The sequence below is a fragment of the Stegostoma tigrinum genome, chromosome 9, assembly GCF_030684315.1.
Source record: "Stegostoma tigrinum isolate sSteTig4 chromosome 9, sSteTig4.hap1, whole genome shotgun sequence".
NCBI lineage: Eukaryota > Metazoa > Chordata > Chondrichthyes > Orectolobiformes > Stegostomatidae > Stegostoma > Stegostoma tigrinum.
Genome location: NC_081362.1, coordinates 40,534,023 through 40,545,589, shown reverse-complemented (window position 1 = coordinate 40,545,589; position 11,567 = coordinate 40,534,023). Strand labels below are relative to the sequence as shown.

Genomic DNA, 11,567 nt, shown 5'->3' with positions numbered 1-11,567 from the left:
CTTAAATACCTATAGAAAACCTTAGGTTTACCCTGATCCTATCCGCCAACAACTTCTCATGTCTCCTCCTGGCTCTTCCGAGCTGTCTCTTTATGTCTTTCCTGGCTACCTTGTAGCCCTCAAGTGCACTAACTGAGCCTTCACATCTCATCCTAACATAAGCCTTCTTCTTCCTCTTGACCAGAGATTCCACCTCCTTCGTAAACCACGGCTCCCGCACTCTACAGCTTCCTCCCTGCCTGACAGGTACATATTTATCTAGGACACACAGGAGCTTTTCCTTGAATAAGCTCCACATTTCTAATGTGCCCATCCCCTGCAGTTTCCTTCCCCATCCTATGCTCCCTAAATCTTGCCTAATCTCATCGTAATTGCTTTTCCCCCAGCTATAACTCTTGCCCAGTGGTATACACCTATCCCTTTCCATCACTAAAGTAAACATAACAGAATTGTGATCGCTATCACCAAAGTGCTCACCTACTTCCAAATCTAACACCTGGCCAGGCTCATTACCCAGTACCAAATCTAATGTGGCTTCGCCCCTTTTTGGCTTATCTACATACTGTGTCAGGAAGCCCTCCTGCACACTCTGGACAAAAACAGACCCATCTATAGTACTCGAACTATAGTGTTCCCAGTCAATATCTGGAAAGTTGAAGTCCCCCATGGCAACTACCCTGTCTCTCTCACTCCTATCGAGAATCATCTTTGCTATCCTTTCCTCTGCATCTCTGGAACTATTCGGAGGCCTATAGAAACCTCCCAACAGGGTGACCTCTCCTTTCCTGTTTCTAACCTCAGGCCATACTACCTCAGTTGACGAGTCCCCAAACATCCTTTCTGAAAATGTAATACTGTCCTTGACCAACAATGTCACACCTCCGCCCCTTTTACCATATTCTCTGTTCTTACTGAAACATCTAAATCCCGGAACCTGCAACAACCATTCCTTTCCCTACTCTATCCATGTCTCCGAAATGGCCACAACATCAAAGTCCCAGGTACTAACCCACGCTGCAAGTTCACCCACCTTATTCCGGACGCTCCTGGCATTGAAGTAGACACACTTCAATCCAACTTCTTGCTTGCCGGTGCCATCTTGCTTCCCTGAAACTTTATTTCGGACCACCCTTCTCTCAACCTTTTCTATAGTCGAACTACAATTTTGGTGCCCATCCCCCTGCTGAATTAGTTTAAACCCACCCGAAGAGCCTTAGCAAATTTCCCCCCCAGGATATCGGTACCCCTCTGGTTCAGGTGAAGACCATCTTGCTTGTAGAGATCCCACCTACCCCAGAAAGAGCCCCAATTATCCTAGAATCCAAAACCCTCCCTCCTGCACCATCCCTGTAGCCACGTGTTCAACTCCTCTTTCTCCCTATTCCTCGCCTCACTAGCACGGGCAGCAAACCAGAGACAACTCTGTTTGTCGTAGCTCTCAGCTTCCATCCTAGCTCCCTGAATTTCTGCCTTAAATCCCCGTCTCTCTTTCTATCTATGTCGTTGGTGCCAATGTGGACCACGACTTGGGGCTGCTCCCCCTCCCCCTTCAGGATTCCAAAAACACTATCAGAGACATCACGCACCCTGGCACCTGGGAGGCAACACACCAACTGTGAGTCTCTCTCATCCCCACAGAACCTCCTATCTGTCCCCCTAACTATGGAGTCCCCAATGACTAATGCTCTGCTCCACTTCCCCCTTCCTTTCTGAGCAGCAGAGACAAACTCTGTGCCAGAGACCTGTGCCCCACTGCTTTCCCCTGGTAAGTCGTTTGTTGTTTTCTTCCTCTCTAGTGAAATTTATGTTTGTGAAGATGTTGACAAGTTGGTGGATTTCTTCGCATTTGATTATTACAAATGTGTCATCCCCATATCTTACCCATAGTTTTGCTTGGATTATGGAAAGAATTGTGTATTCCAATCTCTGCATCACTGCTTCCGCGATGAGACCTGAGATGGGTGGTCCCATTGGTGTGTCGTTGATCTGTTTGTATGTCTTTCTGTTGAATGTGAAGCGTATTGTGAGGCATAAATCTAGCAGTTTCAGTAAGCTGTCCTTGCTAGTGTTCAGGGTTGGTGCTCCCAGTCTGTCTTGCAGTGTGGCTAGTGTCTCTCTGGCTAATGGTATGTCAATGGATGTAAATAGTGCTGTAACATTGAAGGACATGATGATTTTGTTCTCATCAATTTTTGTGCCCTTGAGCTGTGTGAGAAATTCTTGGGCTGAATGGATTGTGTGTGAGAATCCACTCATGAGGTGTTTGAGTCTCCATTGTAATTCTCTCGCTAGCTTGTGTGTATGCGTGCCTGGTAAGGAGACTACTGGTCTGCGTGGTATTCCAGGTTTGTGTATCTTGGGAAGTCTGTCTAATTGGCAGGGGTTGGGGGGGTGTTTAAGCCACCCGATTTCATTCTGATGTAGTCAGTGTTGGCAATCTCTCCTGTGTGTTTATGTTTCTTGAGCATCTAGGTTATTCTGTTCCCTAGCTGTATTGTGGGGTCTGATGCCACCTGATGGTATATGGTTGTATCTATTTGCAATTAGTGCCTGTGTTTTCTTGATGTAGTCTGTTCTGTTCAGAACCACAGTCATTCGTCCTTTGTCCACGAGCAGGATTGTGATGTTTTTATCCTTCTTCAGTCCTTCTGGAGCCTTTCTCTCTGCTGTTCTGAAGGTATCTGATTCATGTTTACGGTTAAGTGCTGGGACTACTGTTTATCTGACAGCCTGTTGAATTTGGTCAGCGAGTCCATTGGTTTTCAGTCTTGACTCTAGTGCGCTAAGAAGTCAGTTTTTCTCACATCGCTGTGGTTGTAGTCAGGTCCACATACTATATTGTGTGTCTGTGAGTTGTCTGTCAGATAGATTCTCCAACATCGGCAGTTCCTACTGTCACATGAAAAAGGAACCTGGGATAACACGGTGTGAAGCTGGCTGAACACAGCAGGCCAAGCAGCATCAGAAGAGCAGGAAAGTTGATGTTTCGGGTCGAGCCCTTTCTTCAGACATGGGGGAGGGGACGGGAATTCTGAAATAAATAGGGAGACAGGGGGAGGCGGACAGAAGATGGATAGAGGAAAAGATAAGGTGAGAGGACACAGACAGGTTAAACAGGTGGGGTTAGAGCCAGTGAAGATGAACGTAGGTGGGGAGTTATGGTGGAGATAGGATGGTCCAGGGAGGACGGACAGGACAAGGAGGTGGGATGAGGTTAGTGGGTAGGAGATGGGAGGAATTGTTAGGTAGGCGGGGACTAGCTGGGCTGGATTTGGGATGTGGTCAGGGGAGGGTAGATTTTGAAGCTTGTGAAGTCCACATGGGAACCCTGCAGCCCAAGGGTATCAAAGCGAAATAAGAGATGCTGTTCCTGCATCTTTCCTGCGTCATTGTGGCAATGCAGGAGGCCCAGGATGGACATGTCGTCTGAGGAGTCGGGGGGCGGGTGGTGGTGGGAGTTGAAATAGTTCGCGACTGGGTGGTGTCGTTGTCTGTTGCAAATGGAGCATAGGTGTTCCGCAAAAGTGGTCTTCAAGCCTCCACTTGGTTTCCCCGATGTACAGGTGGTCACAACGGGAATAGCGGAACACAGTATATCGCATTTGCAATGTGCAGGTGAACATCTGTTTGATGTGGAAGGTCTTCTTAGGGCCTAGGATGGGGGTGAGGGGGGAGGTATTGGTGTAGCACTTGCTTCAGTTGCAGGGAATAGTGCCGGGGGTGGTGGGGCTGGAAAAATGTCTTTGGTAGTCGGGTCAGATTGCAGATGGTGGAAATGTCAGAGGGTGATTAGTTGGATTTGGAGGTTGGTGGGGTGGTACGTGAGGATGTGGGGAATTCTGTTTTGGTTATTATTGTGGATAGAGGGTGTGAGGGATGAGCTGTGGGAAATGCAGGACACACGTGTCTGCTTTGTTTGTGTCATCCCAGTGGATTAGTCCAGTTAGTTTCTCCTGTAGGCGGAGTCTTTTTCTCTTTCTAGCTCTCTGTTTTATAGTGTTAATGATTATGCTATGAAGAGTAGGATCCTGAAAGTGCATATCTGCAGATCCCTGAAGGTCGGAGGGCTAGTACTAGGTGCTTAATAGGACATATGGCCTATTATTAGTCAAGGCCTGGAATACAAGAGCAAAGAGGTTATGCTGAAACCATGTAAAATGCTGGTTAGGCCAAACTGGAGTATTGCATGCAGCTCTGGTCACCACATTACAGGAAGGATGTGATTGCATTAGAGAAAGTGCAGAGGAGATTTATCATGATGCTGGCTAGGCTGGAGGTCTGAGCTATGAAGAAAGATTGGATAGGCTGGGGTTGTTTTCTTTGAAACAGCAAGGGTTAAGAAGGGATCTGAAAGACTACACATCTATTATAGGACTTTAGCAACACCTTTGACAAGGTACCTCATGGCACTCTGATATATCTGCAGAATGCACTTTTGCCTTACTAATTCACAATTTAAATGAGAAGATCAAGCTAAACCTCTGGATTTCATCACTTGATGAACTCTATCCTTTTATATTTCATTATTTTTTTCACAATTGATATCGTGTATTCTTATAAATTCTACACTAAATGTAAACAAGGTTCATGCATTGCCCAAACAATTGTGCAGGTCAGTAACTATTTTCATCAACCTTTGAAGCCATTTATAGTCTTAGACTTTGTTCTTAAGATTAAAAATATTTCCACGTATTGCTAAATTCAAGATCATGTGCTTGCAATGCAGACCTTCATATCTACAAAGCTGACTCTTTCAACTGAGGATTGAAAGAAAACCAAAATTGCTGCATATGAAGACTAAGCGAAGAACAACATAGATTACAAGTTGTCACCATCACCTGATGAGCACAACACAACTGAAAGATGCTTGCAAGGTCATTGAGTATCTTGTAAAAGTGTTGTTCTATGATTCATCCTTAAAATAGAGGGTCAAACCAAGATGATCAGCAGTTTGCCTTTAAAACCATTTACAGCTTTCAAAATAATTTATTGCACATAAATTGATTTAAAATGATTTATTCAGATTAGATGCTAAATAAAGTCACCACCATCTTTCACAGTTACTGTTAGTAGTATAGTGGGCAATCTGATCAGTTTCTAGCGTGATTGGAAACATTTTAGGCAAGGGGGTAAAGAAAGGGTTACTCAACCCAAAATATTAACTGATTTCTGTCCACTTATGCTGTCAGACCTGCTGAGCTTTTCCAGCAATTTCTATTTTTGTCACTGATTTACAGCATCTGGAGTTCTTTCAGTATTTAAACAAAATTAAATATGACCATTGTACAGAACTGATAATAAAATGAATAAGTGAATACAACTGTATAAATACCTCAACAGTATGTGCAAAGTGTGTCATGACCAATCGTGTCACAAATTCTATAAATGTAGTATCAAAGCAAAATCAATGCCATATTTCATTAAACAATGGTTTGTCTCAGTTACCAAGTGAAGAAATTTAACGGGAACTTTGTTCATTATCCAGGAGATGGACAGCATCATTTGGGTTTTTGAAAGGGCATTCTCATATCCCTAACCTTTTACCTGGAAATCAAAACCGTTGGCTTTCGGAAAATACCTATGTAATTTTAAGCTAAAAACATTAGGTAGAATTCCAAGGTCATTAACAATTTATTGAAACAATATGGTGTTCATTTTTATTTTTCATTTCAGGTGGAAAACCTACTTCCTCCACTCCAGTAATAACATGTACTCTCTCTCCCACAGGTCATTTGACTTGCCCTCTCTCTGTTGTTTCTCTGATTCCAGAAAGTTTTGGGCATTCGCCTTTGCTTTTCCTTCATCCTCAAATCTCATTGCTGTGAACCTTACCTAATGCTTTCATCTGCTGAGGCTGACAACTCAAAATTTTCTTACTAAATTTATTGCTCCTCTACACTTGATCTATCCCAGTGGCATCTTAAATTTGAAAAGTAACACGAACAAAGTTAACTTTTCAAGTCAATTACCTCCCATTGACTTTTGTGGATAGTAACAAATTTTGATAATGATATTACTGTCTCATGATGTGTTATTTTACTGTATTAAAGATGCTAAATAATTGCTGTTATACTTTTCATACAACACACACCCCTCCACTGACTTGCATGGATTTTTTTTCTCTATGACTAGTGAGTGGAACCTTTGATTTTGGACAGTTAGAAGATAATTTGAAGATCAAATCTGTGGCCTAAATGGAGGGAAAAAAAATCTACAATTAAGAAAATCAGCAAGATTTTAGCAGGTATTGTCATTATACCTTTTTTCAATCTTAGCTATCAAAGATATTTCCTTTTCTGAACCCTGCCCTGCTTCAGGGAATAAAAAGAAAAAGTGTTGATTCCTCAAGAGATAATGGGAACTGCAGATGCTGGAGAATCTGAGATAACAAATTTTCTGATGAAGGGTCTAGGCCTGGAATGTCAGCTTTTGTGCTCCTAAGATGCTGCTTGGCCTGCTGTGTTCATCCAGCTCCACACACTGATTGCTCAATTCAGGTTCGTTCAGTCAGAATTAAAATCATTTTCACAATAAGGTCAAAACAAAAACTTAATGCTTGACAAAGGCAGAATTGTGTTTATTTGTTCATGGAAAGTTACTATCACCGGTGAGCAATATTTATTGCACACACCTAATTGCTCAAAAGTGGTACTGAGCTGGCTTCATCAAGCACTGCAGCCCGAGGTGTGTATATACATTTACAGTGCTGTTAGGAAGGCAGTTTCAGCATTTTGACCCACAGACAGTGAAAGGCTACTTCCAAGTCAAGATGGATGTATGGGCTTGGAGGAAAACTTGCAAGTGGTGCTGTTCCCATGCATCCACTGCCCTTGTGCTTCTACATGGTAGAGTTGTGGGTTTGGAAGGGGCTATCAAAGCAGCCTGGGTAAGAAGTATATGTTGTGGATGGCATACATGCTGCTTCCACTGTACATTGAATGTTGAAGGTGGTGGATGGGAAACTAATTAAATGAGTTGCTTTGTCCCCAATGATGTTAAGTTCTTTGTGTGTTGTTGGAACTACATTCATCCAGGCAAGTATTCCATTACACCACTGACTTGGGCTACATAGATGGGAGACAGGAAATGAGTTAATTTGTGCGGAAATTCTACTCTCTGGCGTGGTCTTATAACTACAGTATTTTTTATGGCTGGAACAGTTAGATTACTGGTCAATGGTGACCCAAGGATGTTGATAGCAGAAGATTCAGTTTTGGCAATGCGACTGGATATCAAGAAGAGATGGTTAGATATTCTATTGTTGGAAATGGTCATTGCCTGTCACTTGTGTGGTATGAAATGTAATTTGCCACTTACCAGCCCAAGCCTAGATGTTTTCCAGGTTTCCCTGCATATGGGTATGGGCTGCTTCAATGTAAGCAAAATAACAAATCAAACCTAGCCTGTAAAAGTACTCAAGGTAACTGTATTTATGACATTCACTATAATGCACAACGTCCTCAAATTATCTTCCCAAAAAGCGGGGATTTTACATTGAATGATTTTGCAACACAATCTTCAAATTCAATATTTTTTCTGCTTAAATTTCCAATTACCCTTAACAAACAGTTAGGCAAAAATAACAGTATAGTTTCAGAACAGGCTTAAAAATACCCCATATAAATAATATTTAAAGTTAATTTAGACTGATAAGTAGACAACAGTTTTAAGTTATTTATTTCTAGCTCTGGCATTTATATAAAAGATAGATGGAATGGTATGTTATCGTGCTTACAATATAACTAGAAAATAAAATATTGCTCATAAGGATGCAGTGATTTTGAGAACGAAAGAGACCAAGTGATATAACAAATCAAATACGAAGGATGAAACATGAACAAAACTAAACCGTTATAAATCAAGAATAAAGAATCTATGTAACATCCAGTATTTCCCAGTATTTTCCTTGTGTTCTTCTATACATAGATAGATAGATTTATGAAGCACTAGACACAGCTAGTTTTTTAAGATGATCCATGAAAACCTGAAGACTAACATCGTCAGTCAAGATAGGTGCTCCAGATTCCTAGGGGGAAAAACATCAAATTAGAAGTGGGCCAAATAAAAATGAAATCATGACCTATAAGACTAATCCTAAAAGCTATAAAATAATTTGCCGTTCTCTGGCAACAATTATGCTTGCATATTAAAAAGATATTGCAAAATCAATATTGACAACTGATTTTGCTGAATCATGATTTAAAAAAATTAAACCAAAATGTTATGAAAAGTAAAACTTTCTTTTCCCTCATATGAGTTATAAATTTCCATTATATTTCTGTTAAAAAATTAAATAGGGGACAGGAATTACCAAGACATTCCCAGGATTAATGGCACTTCTAATGATGAATTTTCAATGTTTGCTGCCATTCAACCTCAAAATCCAAACTCAGTTTCAGGACTCAGTGATAATGGAGATTAACACAGAAATCCTGAATTTGGATTCTATCATTGAAGTCTCCACCACGTAGCTTGTCATGGACCTTCTCCCAAAACCAACAATGAGATCAACTGGATTAGTGAGAATGTCCCCCCGCCTCACTTTTCCATGCTTGAAAATCCCATTAAATGTGAGCATTATTCAGTGAGGTGTCTTTCTTTTTAAACGATGATTTGAGTATTAACTACTTGCTGATTAACCAATCTGGTACTGAAAAGAATGTTATGATTGTGGTCTGTGGTAAAGCATCTGTGATGATTTTTTTTTTACTGGAGACAGTTTTGATTCAATTTTCAAAAAGTGAACTTTGTTCATGATATTCTAATTTATACTTTATACATATGTGTATGTCCCAATCTTACAATTTCTTTTTAAAAATGAAGGATGTTGCCACGGCATGGAGAGTTTGAGCTTTTTCTTGCTGGAGTGTTAGAGGCTGAGGGATGACTTTACAGCAGTTTAAAAAATCATGAGGGGCATAGATAAGGTGAATAGCCAAGTTCTTTATCCCAAGGTATGGGATCGAAAACTAGTGGGTAAAGTTTTAAGGGGAAAACAGATTTAAAAGGAACCTAAGGGGCAACTTTTTCCACACAGAGGGTGGTGTGTGTATGGAAAGAGCTGCTAGGAGGTGGTAATGGAGACCAGTACAATTACAACACTTAAAAGGCATTTGGAGGATACGTGAATAGGAAGGGTTTAGAGGCATATGGGCTAAAGTAAGGGGTGAGATTTAGGAAGGATCTGACAGGCAACCTTTTCATGCAGAGGGCGGGTTGAACGGGGAACAAGCTGCCAGAGGAAATGGTAGAGGAGAGTGCAATTACAACATTTAAAAAGGCATCTGGGTTCATGAACAGGAAGGGTTTAGAGGGATATGGGCCAAACACAGGCAAACGGGGCTACATTAGTTTAGAACGTCTGGTCAATGTGGACAAGTTGGACCCAAGGGTCTGATACCATGCTGTATGATGCTGATCACTGGTGCTTTTCACATCCTGGTTGAAAGCAAAGTTGAATTTATATAGCACTTTACAGCACAGCCAATGTTTTGGAAGTGCAGTTATTAGATGCAGGAAAGACAGCAGCCAATGTGCATGCAGCAGGATCCCACAAAAAGCAATGTTATTTGTGACTGCATAATTTGTTTGAATGATGCTGATTTAAGTATAAATTTTGAGCAGAACACTGAGAATAACATCTCTACTCTTGTTTGAAACAGTATCTTGGAATGTTTTATCTTGGCCTGAGAAGACAACAGATTTAATATTTCATCCTATGTCATGGCACCTCTAACAGATCTGCAATGCCTCAGTACTGTACTGGAGCTCCAACCTCTATTTTTGTGTCCGTGTCTGTGTCCAAGTGTAAGAGTAAGACTTGAGCCCATAACCTCTGGTAAATGAGATAATGGGAACTGCAGATGCTGGAGATTCCAAGATAATAAAATGTGAGGCTGGATGAACACAGCAGGCCAAGCAGCATCTCAGGAGCACAAAAGCTGACGTTTCGGGCCTAGACCCTTCATCAGAGAGGGGGATGGGGGGAGGGAACTGGAATAAATAGGGAGAGAGGGGGAGGCGGACCGAAGATGGAGAGTAAAGAAGATAGGTGGAGAAGGTGTGGGTGGGGAGGTAGGGAGGGGATAGGTCAGTCCAGGGAAGACGGACAGGTCAAGGAGGTGGGATGAGGTTAGTAGGTAGCTGGGGGTGCGGCTTGGGGTGGGAGGAAGGGATGGGTGAGAGGAAGAACCGGTTAGGGAGGCAGAGACAGGTTGGACTGGTTTTGGGATGCAGTGGGTGGGGGGGAAGAGCTGGGCTGGTTGTGTGGTGCAGTGGGGGGAGGGGATGAACTGGGCTGGTTTAGGGATGCAGTGGGGGAGGGGGAGATTTTGAAACTGGTGAAGTCCACATTGATACCATATGGCTGCAGGGTTCCCAGGCGGAATATGAGTTGCTGTTCCTGCAACCTTCGGGTGGCATCATTGTGGCAGTGCAGGAGGCCCATGATGGACATGTCATCAAGAGAATGGGAGGGGGAGTGGAAATGGTTTGCTACACTTGTCCCCACACCTCCTCCCTCACCCCCATCCCAGGCCCCAAGATGACATTCCACATTAAGCAGAGGTTCACCTGCACATCTGCCAATGTGGTATACTGCATCCACTGTACCCGGTGCGGCTTTCTCTACATTGGGGAAACCAAGCGGAGGCTTGGGGACCGCTTTGCAGAACACCTCCGCTCAGTTCGCAACAAACTACTGCACCTCCCAGTCGCAAACCATTTCCACTCCCCCTCCCATTCTCTTGATGACATGTCCATCATGGGCCTCCTGCACTGCCACAATGATGCCACCCGAAGGTTGCAGGAACAGCAACTCATATTCCGCCTGGGAACCCTGCAGCCATATGGTATCAATGTGGACTTCACCAGTTTCAAAATCTCCCCCTCCCCCACTGCATCCCTAAACCAGCCCAGTTCATCCCCTCCCCCCACTGCACCACACAACCAGCCCAGCTCTTCCCCCCCACCCACTGCATCCCAAAACCAGTCCAACCTGTCTCTGCCTCCCTAACCGGTTCTTCCTCTCACCCATCCCTTCCTCCCACCCCAAGCCGCACCCCCAGCTACCTACTAACCTCATCCCACCTCCTTGACCTGTCCGTCTTCCCTGGACTGACCTATCCCCTCCCTACCTCCCCACCCACACCTTCTCCACCTATCTTCTTTACTCTCCATCTTCGGTCCGCCTCCCCCTCTCTCCCTATTTATTCCAGTTCCCTCCCCCCATCCCCCTCTCTGATGAAGGGTCTAGGCCCGAAACGTCAGCTTTTGTGCTCCTGAGATGCTGCTTGGCCTGCTGTGTTCATCCAGCCTCACATTTTATTACCTCTGGTAAATATTCAGCATTAAAACCCAACATATTTAATAAGCGCCTGAAAGAAGATACCAACCTGCCCCCATGCATACAAGTTGTTATAAGTCTGTGATGGATTCACTTTTGATAGAAGGAATCGAGCCTAAGAGAAAGAAAAAAGCCTAGTGGGTCAATTTCGAAAATCATTTTTCAACAATTTCTTTTTGCATATTCTAATTCTTGAATTGAGTTTACAATGTCTCAGAAGTTT

The 11,567-nt window shown here is 43.1% G+C and overlaps 1 protein-coding gene across 6 annotated transcripts in view; it reads right to left on the bottom strand.

Moving 5' to 3' along the window:
* Window positions 1–5,000: 5,000 nt before the first annotated feature.
* Window positions 5,001–11,567, bottom strand: part of LOC125454673 (protein transport protein Sec23B) — a 65,754-nt gene continuing 59,187 nt past the window's right edge. For all 6 annotated transcript variants that reach the window (XM_059648501.1, XM_059648498.1, XM_059648499.1 and 3 more), the window contains 2 exons: window positions 11,394–11,459; window positions 5,001–8,026 (listed from right to left, as the gene is read on the bottom strand). In XM_059648501.1, the coding sequence (XP_059504484.1) occupies window positions 7,937–8,026; window positions 11,394–11,459 (156 nt within the window). In that variant the 3' untranslated portion in view covers window positions 5,001–7,936. The remainder of the gene's footprint in view (window positions 8,027–11,393; window positions 11,460–11,567) is intronic.